Source organism: Schistocerca cancellata, chromosome 4 (genome assembly GCF_023864275.1).
Source record: "Schistocerca cancellata isolate TAMUIC-IGC-003103 chromosome 4, iqSchCanc2.1, whole genome shotgun sequence".
In the NCBI taxonomy this organism is placed as follows: Eukaryota; Metazoa; Arthropoda; class Insecta; order Orthoptera; family Acrididae; genus Schistocerca; species Schistocerca cancellata.
The window spans coordinates 552,050,462-552,074,214 of NC_064629.1; the positions used below are offsets into that span (position 1 = coordinate 552,050,462).

Here is a 23,753-nt window from a genome sequence, read left to right on the forward strand (position 1 = left end):
ACTTATATTTACTCTGCACTGGCTGCATTACGTATCACTCTGATCCTGACATAGGTGGCAAACTTAATAAAGCTAACAGCTTCATTGATGTCAAAACTATACACATAGTAAAATATTACCATCTCTCTAAGTATTTTTGTTTGTTACTGAGCATGTTCAAATGGCTCTGAGCACTATAGGACTCAACATCTTAGGTCATAAGTCCCCTAGAACTTAGAACTACTTAAACGTAACTAACCTAAGGACATCACACACACCCATGCCCGAGGCAGGATTCGAACCTGCGACCATAGCAGTCCCGCGGTTCCTGACTGCAGTGTCAGAACCGCACGGTCATCGCGGCCGGCTACTGAGCATGTAAAACACACTGTTACGAAACTCTTAATGTTAGCCGACATTTTTTTTTGGATCCTGCTGTTTGTTGCTGAAAGCATATAATTATAAAATATGGCTGAGACCTGACGGTGGGCCGCATGTCGCCTGCAGACTGCAGTTTGACAACCACTGCTCTGGAATATATCAGTTCCATTTTCTCACAAGACATCACCAAGCTCTTTCATGTATGTCTCAGCACGAGCTATTTCATGTAGAGTGACACAGCTGAAAGGCATCGCTACAGGTAGTCCATTTAGTCCAATGATGGCCAACTTCATGGAACATTTCAAAGCACAGGCACTGGACTTCCGCCATTGCAAACCTAAAGTGTGATACAGATATGTTGACAATACCTTCATTGTGTGGAGACATGGTGAGGTAAAGCTCGGTGACTTCCTAAGGCACCTGACCAGTCTTGATGCCAACATACAATTTACCATGGAGGTAGAAAAGGGCCAACAATTATGCTTTCTACATCCGCAGGTCCTGAGAGATGGTGAAAAATTGGGACAAAGTGTTTATCGAAAACAGACACTCACAAACCGATATTTGCACAAACTGAGCCAGAAAAGAGGCATGATTAATACACTCTTACAGCGAGCGAGACGAATATACATGACCACAATCTCTGGCTGCCGAGGCCACACTGCGAGCAGCAGCACAAGATGGGAGAAGCAATCTGGATGGTGGGGGTAAGGAGGAGGCTGGGATGGGGAGAGGAAAGGATAGGAGGGTAGGGGTGGGGGATAGTAAAGTGCTGCTTGTGGGATACAGGGACAAGGTGTGGATGGGGTAGGGCAGCTAGGTGCAATCAGGAAATCAGGAGGTTAGATGAAGGAGTGGGGGGGGGGGGGGGGGGGTGGCAGCAGAAACAGATATAAGAAAAAGGACGGTGGGTGTGATGGTGGAACAGAGGGCTGTGTAATGCTGGAATGGGAACAGGGAAGGGGACAGGTGGGTAAAGGACAATGACTAACAAATGTTGCGGCCGGGGGTGGAAGGAGGGGGCGGGGGGGTTACGAGAACATAGGATATGTTTCAGGCAGTGTTCCCATTTGCACAATTCGGAAAAACTGGTGTTGATGGGAAGGATACAGATGGCATATGCTTTGAATCAATCATTGAAATCAAGGACACTGTGTTGGCCAGTGTGCTCAGCAACTGGGTGTTGCAGCTGTTTCTTGCTCAGTTTGTCTGTGGCCATTCATGCAAACAGACAGCTTGTTGGTTGTTATACTGATGTAGAACGTCGCACCGTGGTTGCAGCTTAGCTCTTAGGTCACATGACTTGTTTCACAGGTAGCTCTGCCTCTGATGGTGATGCTTGTGAACAGACTGGAGTAGGTGGTGGTGTGAGGATGTGTGGGACATGTGTTTGACAGTCTTTTTGTTGTGCCTATCTGTGACTCAACATCTCCACTATATGATGAGCAGCAACTACCTTTTTCACAATACTGTCAAAGTCTACATTGGAATTACTGGACACACAACACCAGGATCACTGAACATAAGCGGCACTGCCGAGTGGGGCACAGAGAGAAATCTGCATTGGTGGAGTACACACTACACGAGACTAACCACATAATAAAATTTGCCAACACAGAAGCTCTTGATGTAGAGAACAGCTATTTCATCCCTTTGGTCAGGGAAGCTATAGGAAGAGTAAAGCCTGACTCTGAATGGCTCCTGAATTCCCGTACTGCAGCAAATGATCATTGCATAGCAAGGGGAGAACCGCAGCGGTAATGACCCCAGAAAGGCCTTTGATATTTGCGCGCTGGCTACATATAACCTGCAGTCGTGAGCTCAACTCCTGCACACCACCATCAATGAGGGGTGTAGCTTTGATAATGCCAGCCATTTGTGCTGGAAAAATGTCAGGAAAAACAAACAAATATCGGCCGAAGAACTCTAGACAGAAGTCAAAAGGCAATTTGACAAGTGACCACAAAAAAAGCCTTAAATTTGTATTCCCATTATTCTATACTGACAACTACTCAAATTATCGAATAAAAATGCCCCACAATTGAAAAAAAATCTGAAAATCGCCCGCAGTTAGAGGTTTAAGAAAAGGAATTTCTCACCAACAAAGGAACACCTGACATTTGATACAATGTGCTGGATAATGAATGGATGCAAAACTTCCACCAATCAATCCAGTGAGAAAACAATGAACAGCACAGTAACTGTGCTTACCATTAAAGATATATTTACATTAAAACAATATTTATTTTTAACTTCCATATTTTTGTACCAGGTCGTCATTTTTCCAGTATTAACGCATAAAGATTAAAACAGAAGGTAACATTAACATTCATACAAGAAAAATAAAAGCATCTAATATCTTACAAAACAATATAGTAATTTAAAAAAAAACACATTTAAAATATGTTACAAATCTCCAAGCTGCAATGTTTGAAGCACATAGTGAGATTCTTAAGTATGATCTCCATAAATCTGTTTGTAAATAGTTAATTAAAATTCCAACATTATACAAATTTAACTTCATTCCTTGCAATAATTATATAAAAAATTCTTTGTGCTAAATAAAAGCAGTTACTGTACATTTTTTCAGTTGCTAGGTTATGCATTAGCTACATTAAAAGTTTGTTTAAATAATATACCTTTTTTAAAAAGGTTTTACATTAAAATACCTGTTAACAGAAATATCCACAGCTTGGCAAATATATGCTAATTGAAGCATGGCCTCTTGGATTTTACCAATAACGTACCTTTTCTAAAAAGGAGAAATGACTTTTGAAATGACTTAAGTGGCATAAACTCCCAAAAAACTAACTACCAAATTGGGCACTGTGGCAATGCATTAGTAATACTGCATGCAGTAATGCACTGTAAGTTGTGAAAAATAACAGATAAACAGATGTCTACCACCATTTGTGTAGGTGCTGATGTGAAGTAACACTTTCCACAGAACATTAATTGAACAGAAATCTATGATCATACAATAATCATCTTATGCCATCATTGCATTTTGTGTGATAATATAATCTTAAATGACGGCAGACCATTTGATAGCACCATTTACATCCTGGTGCAGGGCACCATCCATTATTAACAGCAGAAATAAAAATTTTTATTGTCAATATACAAGCAACCCCCAATCTGAACATGTTAAGATTTTTTGTAAGAAAATCACATCAAGATTTTTAAATATTTTTATCCAGTCACAAAACCTTTAACACTTCTCTGGGGGTATAAATACTGCATGCAGTCTTAACTGACTGTTAAAAACCACCACTTACACTGTCGTCTACAGTTCCATATATCGTGGCTGAGAAAGGTTTAGTGGAGTAGTAGCACTTTCAGAATCAAAATTTTCAACTTCCTTTGCTTTGGATAGCTGCATGAGAGCCATTGCTCCCATCCATTTCAAATTATCATCTGGTTGGTTACTGGGAGCTTGCCAAACTAAATACCCATCATCTGCTGGAGACTGTTCACCTTCCCTTGCAGCCAACATTAACACCGTTGGCCTCAACTGGTTGGCATCATGGCACTCTTTCATTGGCCTCAGCTCTTCAAACATACTGACAGTACAATCATCTCTGTCATTCCACTGGATTGGTTGAGCCAATTCATTCTTTACCCCCCACAGAGCTTGATCTCTACATGCCTCTCGCAACCATCTCTTCTTTGGTTGTTCAACTCTAATGTCACTGTTCTTCCGTATTTTGCAGGTTTCATGGGAGTACAGTTCACCATTGCCATTTAAAGTTGCAGACTCCGAGTTCACATCTAATTTAAAATTCTGCTTCACATCTCCTGGGATGCAACTTCTTATACAAGTTTGCTCAACATTAATGGTGGCTCTCTGAATGCTAGATTTTTTATGCTGAACATTTTCTTGTTCCATTACTGTTACCAGGCCTTTACGAATTTTTAACTTCTTGCAAGACAAACTGCCATTTTCCACATCATTCCTCTTTGCCTTGTTCCTCCTTTCTGGTTTCTTCGGTGTTCTGTCTTCTCTCTCCTTCCGATACCTTAAACAAAAGTCACTTCTTTTAACATTTCAAAACTATGGAGGTCTTGAGTGACAAACTTCTACAGACAAAATTTAATAACAGTTGGAAAAAACACTTTTTGCATTTCCCAGAAAAATGCAAAAGACAAACCTGAATTAACGGAAAAGGACAAAAAATTTAAAGCAGTTACATTAAATATAGAGTAACAATATTTTTTTAGTAGAAACTGTTGTGCCAGTAATATGGTTCATTAAAAAATTAATCTGAAGTAACTGAATAATCAAATATTTAACTGTATTGGGAGCATAAAATTCTGTTTTGTCAATATTCCTGATAAAGACACAGTTTTAGCCAATAACATATCTGCCTTTAAGCTCATGTCACAAAGATACACCCCCCCCCCCCCCTCCTTTTCCCATTTTATGATTTAGTTTTGTTTTTCATAATTGTGGTACCATTTGTCATTTATTTGCATTGAATTGTTATTTCATAAATTTCACCTGCTCCAGTATAGCAACACGACAGACGTTTAATGACATTTATTACTTAAACAGTTGCCACATTTCAAACGGACTAAGCCAGTTTTTAACATTATGATGAAGAATGGAAAATATGTTAGTGTCAATATATCCTGCATTGAATAACATTTGACTACACACTTCACATTAACAAATTAAATATCCACAATATATTCCGTGGAGTTTGTACTGATTTGAAACATCCTGGCAGGTTAAAATTTTGTGCTACATGAGGACTCACACCCAGAAGTAAAGTCATGACAGTAAGTCTTGAGTCATTTCTGGACATTTCAGTCAGCAGAGCATCTGACAGCAGAAAAGCAGAAGTTTCAGGTTTGAATCCCATTCTGATATATTGTTTTAACCTGCAAGGTTTTAGAGATATCCTGAAAGCATCTAAACAGAGCAAAAAATTGAATATAACCCACTGGAGCTAAACAGTAATCATTACTTTTGCACCACTGCTTACTCTTATTTCAGTAATGAAAACTAAATTCACCCATAAATTTATTTTCTATTTTATATAATTTCTTCATTTATTATTTTGTACACTATGTATGCCATAACTTTTCTTTTACTGATCTCTGCCTGTTTTAACTGAACCTTTTATCAGCTCATTTTTCTGCTCTATAATTGCGTGTGTCATTTCATCCAGTTTCCAATGACTGATCTTAATTCAGATTTGATCTGTAGATAACATTACCATATTATTCAGTTGCAATGTGTCAGAATGGACCCAACCTGCAATCATCTGCACTGTGTATTACATATCATTCTGTGGTTTTGCAATAATGACATTTTCATAAAAATATAACTTTAACCAAACCAAATAGGTGGCAATTTCAGCCATATCTGTAATGTTGTTCCATTTAGCTTTCTTAAATCCAAATCTCCATACAATGAGAGTAATTTGGCTTCTCATACATTAAAACAAAACAGTGGTATCTTTCAGACGAACCTGCTTCTGTTATATGTTATCAACTTTTCCACCGTGAGTGTACGACTTCAGTTTGAAAACTAGCTGTTCAAGATATTGGTACATGTAAGTAGTGGAAAATAACGGAAAGTTTTTTTCATTGAACTAAGCAACATTATTAACAAAAAATGTGGAGAAAAAAATTTTGAAGATAGTCTCACCTTTCAAGCCAGCGAAGAACATCACTTGACTGTTCTGGATTACACGTAACAGGCCGCAGTACAAAATCATCGCTTCGGTGGAGTGTTGCATTCGGATGTTCAGGGCAGTGGCGATTTGCATGAGTGAATCTAATTGTGCACCTGTTTAAATACAAGAAAATTATGAAGCATTGCCAATGGTAGATTTTACAAGTTTGTTTATAGGTCGACCTGAAACTATGAGTTGGTAATAACATAACAGTGAGCACAATTAGTTGAAAAGATCTGGCATTGTTAGACGATACCATCACTGAGTCCAATAATACACTTTAACCTTTGTGCTAACCCCTAGGTCAATATAAAACCAAATGGCCCATTTGTAGCTCAGCAGGAAAGCCAACTGCATGCAGTATTTACAAAATGAATTGGATGGGAGTGTATGTAATCTGACAGATGTTACACAAGATTTTTACAAACCATTCCTGAAGAGGACTCTGACTCTTCAGCAACAACAGACCACAAATATTGTTGCATGGTATTAATCTTATATCCTTATATTGTCTTGAGCAATTGTACTTTCAATGCAGAGCTATCCTGTGATGTAGCTGTACAACCCCCCCCCCCCCCCACACACACACACACAAATTGTTATGTCCCAACCTGAACACATCTACTTTCTAAATAAAGTTTATCCCCTTAGATAATCCCACCCTAATTGCACCTTACCTTCTGAAATTCTGTACATGAAGACTCACTGTGTCATTAAGAAACTCTTTAACTGGCAGTGGAATACTGTTTAGGCAAAAATTGCACTTCTTTCACATAGCTCCTGGTTATAAATCTTACATTGTCCGCCATCTTTCCAAAGAGCAGATTTCATTCCAGAATTATGACGCTGAATGGTTAGCAAAATGAGCAGTTTTTGCTGCCGTTATCCCTTTGCTGGATTTTTCCACCCACAAATTTGTGTTGCTGTGAATGTAACTAAGCATTAGAGGGTGCTGAAAATGGTGAAGACAATATATATTCCAACAATTTTCACTTTCAATAATTTATTTTTCCAACTGCCAAGGCATCTTCCATTATCCTGTTTGAAGAATTTATTGTGCATTCCAAACATTTTCTCACTTATGTGTTCATCCAGTTGTTCCAGAAAGCTTGCGAAGTGTTTGCGAGGTATTGCTTTACTTTTTTCAGCTTAGAAAACAGTGACCACATAAAATTAACATTTTTTTTGTGCAGGCTCACTGGTTTCTACTTACTACTATAATTGTTTTTTTTTCTTTCTAGCATGAAGTGGTGAACAGATATCAGTCATTGCAATTGGCACACAAAATTGGTTGAATACTTTTTAAATGAACCAAACATTCATTTTCATATTTGGTTTTGTTAGTTATCAATAAAACAGGCACCCATCTTGCATAAAGATTTCCCCTGGTTAACCTTTCCTGTAGAATCTATTTTACTCTTTCAGATGCACTTATGACATAAGCTGTTTCATACATTCTCATCACCAATTGTCCACCAACAAATTTGAGAGTAGATTTTTACATACAGTTGCAGTTTTAGAATATTCTTCATGCTGCTCATCTTCAAGAGAAATATAGCAGATGTGAACGCAGCTATCAATTTCTTAATTACTGAAAATGAAGGCCTTAACACCTGAAAAAGCTCCAGAAACTACGAAATTATGTTGGTGATAAACCATCCAAAATAAGGAATATGATAATGGCAAGGAATTCCAATTTGCCCATTTGGAAAGAAAATTTGTAAGTATTACAAAAAGGTAAAGAAACAAAATTAATCCACAAATCACATTAACACTGTCCTTTTACCACATAAAAGGAACAAAATAATACAAAACTTTGTTGCTGTCAATATCACCTCCATGTTAAAAACTCATTTTATGCTTGTAGTTGCAGCAACATACAATGTATACGATTTCAGTGAATAAGAGCATTGAAGACAACCCTTCTAAGCTCCCACAATGTTTATTTTCAGACGGAAAGTGATGAGACATTTATCTGATACAGGAATTTAGGTCCACCTATTACGCAAACAACCAAGCTTTTTAGCGCCAAAACATTTTTGAATATTTGTGCTGTCATAAGCAGACTTCGCCCTCCCCTTCCCCCTCTTGTACCTTTACTATATAAACAGTGATATGGTAAGTTTTCTATACAAGCTGTCACTGAATTTTATGCATTTTCGTATTTATATATGTATCAATTTTAAGTCAATCTGCAAATGTTAATTAAGATCATGTATCACATTATTGTGCATGTTTCTGCAACAGATGACTCTGCAAATGAAGACAAAAAAATTACACTTACAGAGAGATTATTTGCTAACTCTCCAACCAACATGGCAAAACATTTTGCTGCCAATGGCAAGTTATATAATGATGTAAAGAAAGTTCTACAGAATCTAAGTACAGAAAATAAGGTAATATGAAAACAGACCCAAAATGTTTTTAGGTTTAATTTTCATTTCAATGATTATTCCTTACAACATATTTTTATTTTACAGACCAAAATTAAGATCCACATTGAAGGAGGCACATTTTGGAGAATTTGGAATCTACAAACTAACCTATATTCATGAAATTTTATTTAATGAAATGAAAGGTCATTGATCAGATTTATAAAATTTAGCACCACTCACCCATTTTCAGAGCAGACAAATGGTTTTTCTCCAGTATGCAATCGCTGATGAGTTTTGAGTTGACCACTTTGGGTGAAGGCTTTTGTACATCCTGGATAATCACACATGTAGGGCCGCTCACCTGAAATTTATTACATGTATAAACTAAGCTGCAATAGTGACACTTAAATAACTCCCTTTGGGCTGAAGGAAATAAGCTCTTGTTAATTACTGAATCAATGACATTCCATGAAGGAAAACTGTCTTGTAAAACACCTTGTAATTTTTGATTGAGGCCATGTTAAGAAATTATATTTTTATTTGCTTTAACAATGTACAACTTTCTTGTTGAAAGTGAACTTGTGGGACCTTCCTTAAATCTGTGTAGTTAAACTGTCTTGGTGACAATTTCACATCCCAGTATGTAAGGATGGGAGGGGGTTGGGTGTGAGCTTCGCATTGTTAGAATTGTTTCTCCTAGGAATTTCATGCAAAGCTTCCGTATTAACAGATTCTGGTTGCTTAGTGTGTGACACACCAAGAGAGGCTGATGGTTTTATCCAACAGAGGGAACAACTCTGACCACTTACTGATAAGATTATTATTATTATTATTATTATTATTATTATTAGTCAAGCCCTTTCTTTTAGGGTTTAGGTCACTTTTCTGGAATCACATTCATGCACAACTGCACAAGGGCTTGTATGCTACACCTTATCAGAAGATCATTTTCTTCAGCTTGTACAAGTTGTTGAAGACCGTATCCAAATCTCTACAAGCTCTTTCTTGAGTTCTGAACTACATGGCCATGTATAATTACTGAAAAGTAAAATTAAATCAAACAGTGTTTGACTATTTCGGTCTACAGCTTGTGTGCTGCCTTCACAGTTGTACAAAATGAAGTGCTTATTCTGTCTTATTTATTTTATTTATTTCATTCGTGTTCTGTAGACCCATTAGCGATAAATCGCTTGGGTGTAGAATGTGTCATTTACATAGATTTGAGACATTTGTTTATAAGGCTAGGTTGTACAATGAATAATATGTTACATAGAAAAAATGTTAACAAGAATTGTTTTTTGTAAAAAGTTGCAAATTATACTGAACAGACTTACAATAGATCAAAACCAATTCACATATTCTCATACATAAATTCATCCAGTGAGTAAATGGTTTTACATAGAAGATAATGTTTAAGTTGATCTTTAAAAGTAGGTGAATCAGTAACTGACATTTTTATTGCCTGAGGAAGCGCATTAAATAATTTTTTGCATGAGTAGTGTACTCCTTTTTGCGTCATACTTAGATTCTTTTGCTCAAGATGTAGATCATTTTTTACCCCAGTGTCATAGTTATGATACATGCTGTTCATTTCAAAAAGGAAATGGTTTTTACACAAGAAACATATGACAGAAAATTTACTGAGATACTGTTGTGAGTATTCTCAGTTCTTGGAAGACTTTCCTGCAGGCATGTCTGTAATTGACACCACACAGAATCCTAATGACTTTTCTGCGCTATGAGGATTTTGTTTGCCTTTGGCTGGTTTCCCCAGAATATAATTCCATAGGCCATCAGGGCATGAAAAATAACCAAAATAGGCAGCTTTCAAAATATTTAAGTCACTGAAGGAAGCAATCGCACGAATAGCGTAAATTGCTGAGCTTAGTTTTTTTATATAGGTAAGGAATGTGTAAGGACCAGTTTAGATTGCTATTAACAAGTAGACCCAGGAACTTTGTTGACTCCACTCTTGCTAAATTCCTATCATTGTATTTAACATTAATCTCACCTTTGATATTTTGGCTTTTATGGAATTGAATCAATTGAGTTTTTTCAAAATTTAGCGATAATCCATTAGAGGTAAACAAGTTAAAGGTCTCCTGAAAAAATTCATTTACAGTGATTTCAAGATCAGTATTTGTTGAATTGTCTACCAGAATCATCGTGTAATTGGCAAACAAAGTAAATTTTATATTAGCCCTTGTACACATTGGAAGGTCATTTATGAAAATAAGGAAAAGTAGAGGACCCAGAAGAGAGCACTGTGGGACTCCACAGTTTATTGTGCCCCAAGAAGAGGACACTGGTTCCCCATTAGTGTTGTTTACCATGACTTTTTGTTTCCGGTCCTTTAAATAGGAGGCAAGCCACATCCCTGCTTCTCCAGTTAACCAATAAAATTCTGCCTTTCTCAGAAAAATCTCATGCTTTACGCCTTAGAAAGGTCACAAAAAATTCCAGTTGGAGACAATTTATTATTGATTGATTCAAGAATTGACTTGGTGAAAGAATATGTTGCATCTTCTGTTGAGATGTTTTTCTGGAAACCGAATTTACTTTTATTGAGAATATTGTATTTACTAAGATGTTCAAGAATCCTTCTGTGTACAAATTTCTCGAGAATCTTGGAGAAACAAATTACGAGTGAAATAGGACGATAATTGGTTACTTCGTTTCTGTCACCCTTCTTGTACAATGGTTTCACCACTGCATATTTACGTCTGTCAGGGACAATTGCTAGTCTCAGTGATTCATTAAAGATGTGGCACAGGACTTCACAAATGAAAATGTGTGTGTGTTTCAACACTTTGATGGAAATACCGTCAATACCAGTTGAGTTGTTGTTTTTCATGGTCCTTATTATCTTCTTAATTTCCTCAAAAGTGACAGGAAGCATTCTTATCTGGGGTGTTGCACTAACTCCACTTCTTTGTAAAAGATTCAGAGCCTCATTTATAGAACCATTACACCCTATTTTATCTGCTGCAGTCAAAAAATGCTTGTTGAAAATTTTTGCAACATTTTCACTGTTATCAAAGATATTCCCATTATGTCTAACTTCAATATTTTCTGCATCGTTTGAGTAACTACCAGTTTCTCTTTTAATAATACCCCAGATGGTTTTTATTTTGTTGCCACAATTATCTATTTCTGATTTGATGAACATACTTTTTGCCTTTATCAGAACATCATTTAAGATCTTACAGTACCTTTTATAATGAGCTCTTATTTCAGGATCATTAGTATTTCTGAGAGAAACATAAAGCAGTCTTTTAGTCCTACATGAAGGTTTTTTCCCTTTTGTGAGCCACTGTTTGCTGGTATGGCTCTGGTACTTGCTCTTTGCAGTTCTTAGAGGGAAGACAGCTTCAAAGTGGCACATAAATTCATTTATAAATAGGTTAAATTTGTCATTGACTTTCAGTGCTCTATAAATTGGACTCCAGTCAATGAGTTGAATATAACTGTTGAAGATCATGAGATTTTCATTATTAATTACCCTAAATGAACTTTTACAGACTTTGTCCTTCTTGTGTGGGCATATATCATTGACAGTTAGCAATTGGCCATCATGATCTGAAAGACCACTTAGGACTTTTTTTACTGTTGCATTGGTGTTTCTATTCTCATCAATGAAAATATTATCTATAAGACTTGAACAGAAGTTCGTAACCCTTGTGAGGAAGTCTACCATGGGTGTGAGGTTGTATGTGTTCATTATATGTAGCAGGTCAGCTCTACTATCATCATAATCTAGAAAGTTAATGTTAAAGTCTCCTAAGACTACAATATTTTTATTTTTTTAAATATATATGGGATAGAAGAGATTCGAGTTGCTTAAAGAACATACATTGCTCCCCTGATGGAGCCCTATATACTGTTACGACAATGAGTGACAGGGTCTTTGTCCTAATTTCTATACCACAAGCTTCAAAATGCTGATCAAAACAGTATTTTGTGAGCTCTAGAGATCTATACATTATATTCTTTTTTTACATATATAATTACACCACCCTTCTGCACACTGTTTCTACAAAAGTGAGAGGCAATACGATAGCCATCTAGATTCACCGATACCCTTTTTTACATGGTGTTCAGTAAAACAAAGGATATCGGCATTATCAATAGCATTACTGTCACTAATATTCATTGTCAACAGTTCTAGTTTACTTCTTAGCCCCCTTATATTTTGATGGAAAATACACAATTTGTCACATTCAATATTGACTTTTTCAGGAAGTGAGTTGCTAGGTTTCAAGATGGGTACTTCATCATCATGAAAAATATTTGCACAAGGGGTTCCTCATAATGTGCAAGTTACTAAGAATCAACAATGTAACTACAAGTTTCATCACTTGTAGGGATGCAGGACACATTTAGACAGAAGGAGTACTGTGTTCCTCCTACGGTAAATCTGAAACTTTACCAAGTTTTATGGTATTGCATGGAATGTTCAAGGATCAGCAGAAAAACGACAGATTATACCAATCAAAATACTCTCACTCTGTTCCTGCTGATATAACTGACTGCAAAGCATGGTCAGGTGTAATGTCGTCATGAGACCATTTCCTAGTTTCTGAACTTGCATGGGTATTTTGATTTCAGAACAGTAAATACCATGACAGATTGTAATGGAGGACTACGACCACTGCCTGTCATCCTCACCAAACCAAGGTGCTGGGGCAAAAAAATGTTCAAATGTGTGTGAATTCTTAAGGGACCAAATCGGTCCCTAGACTTGCACACTACTTAAACTAAGGAGGGTGGACACACACACACACATACACACACACACACACACACACACACCGCCCCCCCGTCCTCCGCGCCCCCCCCCCCCCCCCCCCACCCCGAGGGAGGTCTCTAACCTCCAGAGGGAGGGGCCGCCCAATCCATGACATGACACCTCACAAGCTGCAGGGCTGTGTTGGGACAGATTTGCCCATGTGGAGTTACAGTTTGCTGATAACATGTTGAGGTTGCTCCCATTTTGTTATCGTTATAAAGTAGTGTTTTCATAACAATTTCACCAACCAATATTATCAGTGATTTAGCATTCTTGCATGTGCAGCGTTTATTTTACTGCAAGCACCTGATCATCAGAAAAAGAAGAAACAACACTGGTGGACTGCTATCAAAAAGTAGAGGACAGTGGTGTGAGACAAAATCAATGTCTGACTTTAAAACTGAATTAGAATATAGGATATTTAATAATTTTTTGTGAATGAGAGCTACAGACTTCAAATTATTATTGAATTTTGTAAGCCTTAAAACTTCGAAAAATGACAGCTCTTTCAAAGAGAGCTGCACATACAGTAAAAAAGATATCCATAAACATTCCATTTTCTTTTTCACATCATGCAAATTATTTTCTAGCAGCTCACTTCTTTCCCTCCAAGTGTTTAATCTTTTCAATTTCTTTTTACAATTGCAGCTTGCAGGGTCCCACAAACATTCCTGTTCCCGATAAAACTATCTGCTTTACCGCTGCCTCAGTATTCCACTCAATACTCCAATATTTATGGCCACAATAAATACATACCAGTTCAACAGACACAGCAAATTGCTACTGGACTAAGGAATATTCAATCCAGTGTCCACACTAATATGAGGGCCCTAATCCCAACTCACTGCTAATGCTTTAACGTTACTGCCGGCATTCCCAACCCTGGCCAAGGCCAAAGGCTTCATTGACTCCTATTTATCACCTATGCACACTAAGCAAATTTCTGCCAATGAAGCAGCTGGTTGCCATTTGTTAGGCTACTATGTGACTTAACTGTGTTGCAAAAATGAATTATCAGCAACATTTGAGCCACAGGTCAGAATTTCTGAGACACTCAGGGTCACGTGCAAATCACACGCTTCTGTAATTAACAATATCCCCATCTGTCCCAACATTACCTTTCTAACAATGGCGAGAATGCCTATATCTGGTCACAAAAGTGAAAAGTGAGACTAGATTTCATTTAGATAAGTACAATTTCAGCAGGTTGACAAGCTTCATACATAAAAGCCAAAGGTTTAAACCTCCATTAGAGACACACACACACACACACACACACACACACACACACACACACACACACACACACACACACACACACACACACACACACACACACTCTCTCTCTCTCTCTCTCTCTCTCTCTCTCTCTCTCTCTCTCTCTCAAGGTGAGAAGACTAACCATACAGCTACAAAAGTTAAGTGTCAGGGACTCAGACATGTGGAGATGGCACAATACAAAGTCTTCAATTGTGTCAGCACACACACTCACACTCACACACACTCACACACACACTCACACACACACTCACACACACACTCACACACACACTCACACACACACTCACACACACACACTCACACACACACACTCACACACACACTCACACACACACACCCTCTCACACACCCTCTCACACACCCACTCACACACCCACTCACACACCCACTCACACACCCACTCACACACCCACTCACACACCCACTCACACACCCTCTCACACACCCACTCACACACCCACTCACACACCCACTCACACACCCACTCACACACCCACTCACACACCCACTCACACACCCACTCACACACCCTCTCACACACCCACTCACACACCCTCTCACACACCCACTCACACACCCTCTCACACACCCACTCACACACCCACTCACACACCCTCTCACACACCCTCTCACACACCCTCTCACACACCCTCTCACACACCCACTCACACACCCTCTCACACACCCTCTCACACACCCTCTCACACACCCTCTCACACACCCTCTCACACACCCTCTCACACACCCACTCACACACCCTCTCACACACTCACACACCCTCTCACACACTCACACACCCTCTCACACACTCACACACCCTCTCACACACTCACACACCCTCACACCCTCTCTCACACCCTCACACCCTCTCTCACACTCACACACCCTCTCTCACACCCACACACCCTCTCTCACACCCACACACCCTCTCTCACACCCACACACCCTCTCTCACACCCACACACCCTCTCTCACACTCACACACCCTCTCTCACACTCACACACCCTCTCTCACACTCACACACCCTCTCTCACACTCACACACCCTCTCTCACACTCACACACCCTCTCTCACACTCACACACCCTCTCTCACACTCACACACCCTCTCTCACACTCACACACCCTCTCTCACACTCACACACCCTCTCTCACACTCACACACCCTCTCTCACACTCACACACCCTCTCTCACACTCACACACCCTCTCTCACACTCACACACTCACACACACCCTCTCACACTCACACACTCACACACACCCTCTCACACTCACACACTCACACACACCCTCTCACACTCACACACTCACACACACCCTCTCACACTCACACACTCACACACACCCTCTCACACTCACACACTCACACACACCCTCTCACACTCACACACTCACACACACCCTCTCACACTCACACACTCACACACACCCTCTCACACTCACACACTCACACACACCCTCTCACACTCACACACTCACACACACCCTCTCACACTCACACACTCACACACACCCTCTCACACTCACACACTCACACACACCCTCTCACACTCACACACTCACACACACACTCTCACACTCACACACTCACACACACACTCTCACACTCACACACTCACACACACACTCTCACACTCACACACTCACACACACACTCTCACACTCACACACACACTCTCACACTCACACACACCCTCTCACACTCACACACACCCTCTCACACTCACACACACCCTCTCACACTCTCACACTCACACACACCCTCTCACACTCACACACACCCTCTCACACTCACACACACCCTCTCACACTCACACACACCCTCTCACACTCACACACACCCTCTCACACTCACACACACCCTCTCACACTCACACACACCCTCTCACACTCACACACACCCTCTCACACTCACACACACCCTCTCACACTCACACACACCCTCTCACACTCACACACACCCTCTCACACTCACACACACCCTCTCACACTCACACACACCCTCTCACACTCACACACACCCTCTCACACTCACACACACCCTCTCACACTCACACACACCCTCTCACACTCACACACACCCTCTCACACTCACACACACCCTCTCACACTCACACACACCCTCTCACACTCACACACACCCTCTCACACTCACACACACCCTCTCACACTCACACACACCCTCTCACACTCACACACACCCTCTCACACTCACACACACCCTCTCACACTCACACACACCCTCTCACACTCACACACACCCTCTCACACTCACACACACCCTCTCACACTCACACACACCCTCTCACACTCACACACACCCTCTCACACTCACACACACCCTCTCACACTCACACACACCCTCTCACACTCACACACACCCTCTCACACTCACACACACCCTCTCACACTCACACACACCCTCTCACACTCACACACACCCTCTCACACTCACACACACCCTCTCACACTCACACACACCCTCTCACACTCACACACACCCTCTCACACTCACACACACCCTCTCACACTCACACACACCCTCTCACACTCACACACACCCTCTCACACTCACACACACCCTCTCACACTCACACACACCCTCTCACACTCACACACACCCTCTCACACTCACACACACCCTCTCACACTCACACACACCCTCTCACACTCACACACACCCTCTCACACTCACACACACCCTCTCACACTCACACACACTCTCTCACACTCACACACACTCTCTCACACTCACACACACTCTCTCACACTCACACACACTCTCTCACACTCACACACACTCTCTCACACTCACACACACTCTCTCACACTCTCTCACACTCACACTCTCTCACACTCACACTCTCTCACACTCACACTCACACTCTCTCACACTCACACTCACACTCTCTCACACTCACACTCACACTCTCTCACACTCACACTCACACTCTCTCACACTCACACTCACACTCTCTCACACTCACACTCACACTCTCTCACACTCACACTCACACTCTCTCACACTCACACTCTCTCACACTCACACTCTCTCACACTCACACTCTCTCACACTCACACTCTCTCACACTCACACTCTCTCACACTCACACTCTCTCACACTCACACTCTCTCACACTCACACTCTCTCACACTCACACTCTCTCACACTCACACTCTCTCACACTCACACTCTCTCACACTCACACTCTCTCACACTCACACTCTCTCACACTCACACTCTCTCACACTCACACTCTCTCACACTCACACTCTCTCACACTCACACTCTCTCACACTCACACTCTCTCACACTCACACTCTCTCACACTCACACTCTCTCACACTCACACTCTCTCACACTCACACTCTCTCACACTCACACTCTCTCACACTCACACTCTCTCACACTCACACTCTCTCACACTCACACTCTCTCACACTCACACTCTCTCACACTCACACTCTCTCACACTCACACTCTCTCACACTCACACTCTCTCACACTCACACTCTCTCACACTCACACTCTCTCACACTCACACTCTCTCACACTCACACTCTCTCACACTCACAAATAAATAAAATAAAATAAATTTGAAAATCACTGTAACACTTTGTATAACATGTACTAGGGACTACTTGTGGGATTGTGAACATACAGTGAAGAGCCAAAGAAACTGGTACACCTGTGGCTAAACATGCCTTGGTGCACGGCCAGCACATCTTGGAACAGTGTTACACCGTCCGGGTTATCTGGATACTTCCCACTAACACCAACCTGTCAGAACTCCGGAGATGGGAACTTGCCCTTCAGCATATCCTCTCTTCTCGCTATCCGCCAGCCCTCAATCTCCGCTAATTTCTAATTTCAATTTGCCGCCGCTCATACCTCACCTGTCTTTCAACATCATCTTTGCCTCTGTACTTCCGCCTCGACTGACATCTCTGCCCAAACTCTTTGCCTTTACAAATGTCTGCTCGTGTCTGTGTATATGCGGATGGATATGTGCGTGTGTGCGCGAGTGTATACCTGTCCTCTTTTCCCCCCTAAGGTAAGTCTTTCCGCTCCCGGGATTGGAATGACTCCTTACCCTCTCCCTTAAAACCCAAATCCTTTCGTCTTTCCATCTCCTTCCCTCTTTTCTGACGAGGCAACTGTTGGTAGAATTTGTGTGTGTGTGTGTGTGTGTGTGTGTGTGTGTGTGTGTGTGTGTGTGTGTGTGTGTGTGTGTCCAATTAAATTCTCAGCAATATGTACCCCAAAGAAGTTTGAAATTTCCATCCTATTTATTATTTTCTCACCATGTGTTATGTTTATCATTGGTGTAGGACTTCTAGATGTACAGAACTGAATATGTTGGGTCTTTTTAAAATTGATGGTGAGATTATTCACAGAAAACCAGTCAATGACACTTTCAAGAACTTTGTTTACAATTTCCTTTTGTACATACGCTTGGATTGATTACAACACTAGTGTCACCTACAAAACGAACAAATTCTTCATGTTGTATAGTAGACAGAAGATTGTTTACACATATGAGGAAAATTAGTGGACATAAGACTGAACCTTTAAGAACCCCATACGTGATTTCTCCTCAGTCAGAATCACGTCAATGGACTATACTGCTTGAATTACTTTCTGCATTCTTCTGATTAGATATGACATTATCTATTGGTTGGTTAGACCATCAATCCGATAAAAAGTTAATTTATCCAGGAGAATAGTGTGATACACACAGTCAAATGTTTAGACGTCACAGACAATACAAACTTGTGCTATTTTATTGTTTAATTCTTATAAAATCTGGTAGTGCACATGTAAATGGTATTCGCAGTTGAGCAACCCATCTGAAACCCAAACTGTGACTTGCTAAGAATACTATTTTTGCCAAGGTGTGGTCCTATACTAGGATACCCCAAACTGTGACTTGCTAAGAATGCTATTTTTGCCAAGGTGTGGTACTATACTAGGATACATCATCTCAAAAATTTTGGAGTAGAAATAGCTTGTGTGCCCATCAGTAATTATTTGTACAATTTCCTAATGAAATGCACCACAACCACAACAAAATGTTATACTCCTCAAAAATGTTAATAAAGCAACTGCACAAATACTTTTCAAAGAAGTTTCTCTCTAACACAGCAGGAACATTATCAGGCTGCATTATACCAATTTTTGATGAAAATGCAGGAATTTTCTTTGATTTTACTCTAACAATCATTCTGCTATTTGCAGAGAGTAATTTGGGATATAGTGAAAAATTTTTCAAATGTTCATGCCGAGAATGTCACAAATGAAACTTCCTGGCAGATTAAAACTGTGTGCTGGACCGAGACTAACTCAGGACCTTTGCCTTTCACGGGCAGGTGCCCGCGAAAGGCAGAGTTCCCGAGTTCGAGTCTTGGTCCGGCACACAGTTTTAATCTGCCAGGAAGTTTCATATTAGTGCACACTCCGCTGCAGAGTGAAAATCTCATTCTGGAATGTCACACACATCTAACAAATTTAGCTGTTGCCCCTTCCTCAGTTGGGGAAAAAACAGCATTTGTTTACTTTATGCGCAAATTATGTACTGCACGCATTAGCCTCAACATAGTAAAAGTAAATACCCAAACACTGCATTAGAATTAGAGACAAATTGCCACATATGTTAGAATATTATATCAAACATGACATGGTTTCAGGACTTCCTGTCACCCTGATACAGTTTCCAATCAGTGTGAATTCTTTATCTGAAGATGCTCACAACTGATCACTCCTCTATCAGAAATTCCACTATTTATTTGCATAATTTTGTTTGTTTTGTGAGAGTGATATTTTTGTTAGGTCTGATTGTGTGTTGTGGCCAACCTAGGTGGTATTGTTGGTAATTTCTGTTTTGGTTTTATTCCATTCTAACTGTGATGTTTTGTCTGTTGGATATTTATGGAAGGTCGGTAGCATATTAAATAATGTAGTTTATACAAACTATTTAGATTTTTGAGTTGTTGCGATTTTGGTTCCACTTTTCAGAGTTGTAAGCATTGGGTTTTTTGGTATCAAAAGCTCCGGTTGAGTTGACATATGTAAAGAGAAATGTCCGATTCCACCTTTTGGGGATGTAGGTGCTGGTTTTTTGGGGTCTATAGTTGCAGTTTAGCTATATATGTGAAGGTAAATGTCCTATGCCTGTGGTTTTGTTGGTGTAGTGGAATGCTATAATTTAGCTTCTTAGATATTATTTGTTTTAGGATTTTGCAGTGTTTTTTTAAATTGTTGTATACTTAGCTTGTCCCCGTGCTAGCCCCCAATTTTCTGCGGCTGTCCTGTTAGCTTTATTTTATTTTTGGAGTGAGATATTGTGCCATTTTGTTCACAATTTGTTGTGTGTGTGTGTGGGCGCGTGCGGCCCCTTGAGTTTTGACATCATTGTCACAATACTATATACTGTCGAACTAGCTATTTATGCCATATTAATGACTTTGTGGTTCAAAGCAAATGGAGGGAACCTGATGCTTCTATGATGCAAATAACACTTACTTGAAATTGCTTCAATATATGTTTTTACTTATACTACTCCAATATTTGTTTTAGAAAAGTTTAGTTTTCTCAAGTATTGCATTTTTTTTTAGCTGTGTCACTGTTCTCTCCAGGGTATGATATGTTTAGAGTGATTAGGATGTACTATCAAGAGACATTACTGAGCATAACTTTTTTAAGAATTCTAATATTCAAACACCTAAATCCTTCAGGAGCACTCATACCGCCACCCACATCATGCACTCATTTGTAAAACCTGTACAATTTTCGGAATTAATTTAATGTCAATAGTTGTAGTTTCACTACTAAACGAATTGTCTAATTACCTACTTTATTAAACGCACAATTATGTCAGCAGTTTATAACCACATCAATTATTTTCTTTGTCAGCAACTGAAGGTTTGATACAAATTTTTCTCAAGTTAACAACATGAGAAGAGGTGTGTGGAACACTTATCTATAGTGTAGTCCAAAATCTACGTTTGGTTGAATGAGAATCTGGTTGCAAGTTAACACAGCAAACAAATGTGAATGTGAAAGAAGGACTGTGATGATAAACAGACCTGTCACTACATTCCCTCTGTATTCATCATTATTTCCATTGCAAAACCCTAATGTCAATATCTAATACATAAAAAGTCTGAGTATATTGTTGCATAGTATGGAGGTCTACATATATGAAAAGTGGATGGTTGCAGGTCACTAACTTTAAAGTAGGAGAATCATTACCAGACAATACTTTTTATGACATCAGGACTGTTTCTAGAAACAGACTTCATTATTTACCTTCTATGGTCCATCAAATTAGATAAGATTCTTTAGTGTTGTGTTGGAATCTTAGCTACAGTCTAGTATATGAAAATGATTTTAGCCTTTTGAAAAGCCATATTTAAACTTAACTTCTATTTTCTTTAATTTACAGATAGACATACTGAAGCAACAGGTTGGTTGATGCACTAAAACTCTAAACAGCAGATGCAATTTTAGCAGATGTCGTAACTTCTTAGGATGAAAGTACACAGACACTTGGCCCCCAAGTTTTCAAATCATTGCTCATCATTTTCAATATCAAGCGCACAATGCAAAGCCTTTTACAGGGTCAGCACATGGGCAATTTATTATCATCTTCCTCTTCAAATTTAATTTATTTTGATATGATTATGTGCCTCTTTACACAGCTGTCCATCAAATTGGGCAGGCTACCTGCAGCTAAGACGCACCTGCAAACATGTTGCAAGTTGTTTGTTTTATGCAAGTGTATCAAAGCCTACTACTAGTTACAGATAGTCACACCATTTACTTCAAAAGCTTACATCCACTTCTGAGTTTCTAAGCATATATAAATAATTAGTCATGAAGTACAAACTTGTCCGATACTTTTTATATTTTTGCAGAGAGGAAAATCTCTATCACTTGTTGCCACATATATAAAGTAGGCCTAAGTTTAATTTTAATTTATGTCAGCGTACACAGTTTGCTAGTATTTAGTATAGATAATGTAACCAAATATCCTTGGAACCTCTTGAGTCTTATCCAAATAATGTGGTCAATTTCTGGGCAGCCTTGCAGAAGTAATAGCACAGTAAAAAGTATCTAGGGATGTTCAATAACAATTGCATTTCACAGCTACTTACATAGCTTCAGTGCACTAATCAGAATATATTGCAATGTGATTAATAAATCCAAAGTGAAATTACATTAAGAGAAAAAAAGTGTCAAGTTTACTTGACAAATTTCGAAATATTAGCAGCAAATTACTTCCAGTTCCCATGTGAAATGCATAGCTACGGTGAAGTTGTCAACAAAGAATTTTGACGATATGTAGTTTTCCTGGTGTAATGCAAGCCATCATTCATTAATCGTCATAGTTATGTGTGTCATATGCGATTAACATTTTTTGCAACCCCCGAAGTAAAACCAAAGCTTAATACTGGAAAGGTTTCTTATATTGCCGGGATCGTTATATTTTTAATTGTTTTCTTTTCCGCTAATCTAAATGAAGAATTAGTATAGACAAATCACTGACAACTCCATATAAACACAGAAATTACCTGTGTGTGTCCTCAGATGTGCTTGGAGAGATTTCTCTCTAGGAAACACCCTATTACAAAATCGACATTTTATAGCGCTCGGTGATGTTGAACCTTCATATATTAAGTTTGTTATCGTATCTGCCCTTGGCCTCCCTCTTTTGCTCTCATGTCTCGTGGTCAGTTCTGATGAGGAGCTGCACGAGCTAGTAGGACTAAGCTCGATTTTTGGCCCATCTCCACTCCAGCTCCAGTTCCAGCTATATGTATCATTAGTAACTATTTCATTGTAATTCAAAACATCATCACCATTTGATACATTGCCAGTGGTGTTCAGCGGCATTTTGATGCACAAGACACAATTACACCTTGTTCACTTCCACCATGTACAACACGAATCATACTACTCTTGCCGCCAATTACTGTTTACAAATTTACGCGCGTTTCTCTTGCCGCTCCTATTGGCTATTTTGGAATGGAAGTAGTTTGTTACGAAAACATCGTAGAAAATTGAGGTATCGAACTCCAAACAAAATTCTATTCCTTAAAAGAAAATAGTCAGCTTCAAGTGAAACAATGTTACATCAGTTTTGAAGAGTGATAAAGATTTTCTTCTATGTAGCAGCAACCCACGACTACAATTTCCCGCCAAGCATTTGAAAACATGAAGAGTATTTAGTGTTCCAATACAATTTGAATTATGTTAATT

At 39.5% G+C, this 23,753-nt stretch overlaps 1 protein-coding gene across 1 annotated transcript; it reads right to left on the reverse strand.

Moving 5' to 3' along the window:
• Nucleotides 1-2,331: 2,331 nt before the first annotated feature.
• On the reverse strand, nucleotides 2,332-23,709 carry LOC126184661 (uncharacterized). The gene is made up of 4 exons (XM_049927143.1): nucleotides 23,066-23,709; nucleotides 8,660-8,780; nucleotides 6,017-6,157; nucleotides 2,332-4,379 (listed from the first exon to the last, which is right to left on the reverse strand). Exons 1-4 carry the CDS (start codon nucleotides 23,385-23,387, stop codon nucleotides 3,647-3,649), a joined length of 1,317 nt encoding a protein of 438 aa, XP_049783100.1. The 5' UTR covers nucleotides 23,388-23,709; the 3' UTR covers nucleotides 2,332-3,646.
• Nucleotides 23,710-23,753: the final 44 nt, after the last annotated feature.

Excerpts from the sequence above, each read along its gene's own strand:
- LOC126184661 (XM_049927143.1), bottom strand. The coding sequence starts at position 23,387 with ATGCCGCTGAACACCACTGGCAATGTATCAAATGGTGATGATGTTTTG. Across the intron at positions 8,781-23,065 it reads ACATCTGAGGACACACACAG|GTGAGCGGCCCTACATGTGT; the intron begins GTAATTTCTGTG and ends AATAAATTTCAG. Across the intron at positions 4,380-6,016 it reads GTTCTTCGCTGGCTTGAAAG|GTATCGGAAGGAGAGAGAAG; the intron begins GTGAGACTATCT and ends CTTTTGTTTAAG.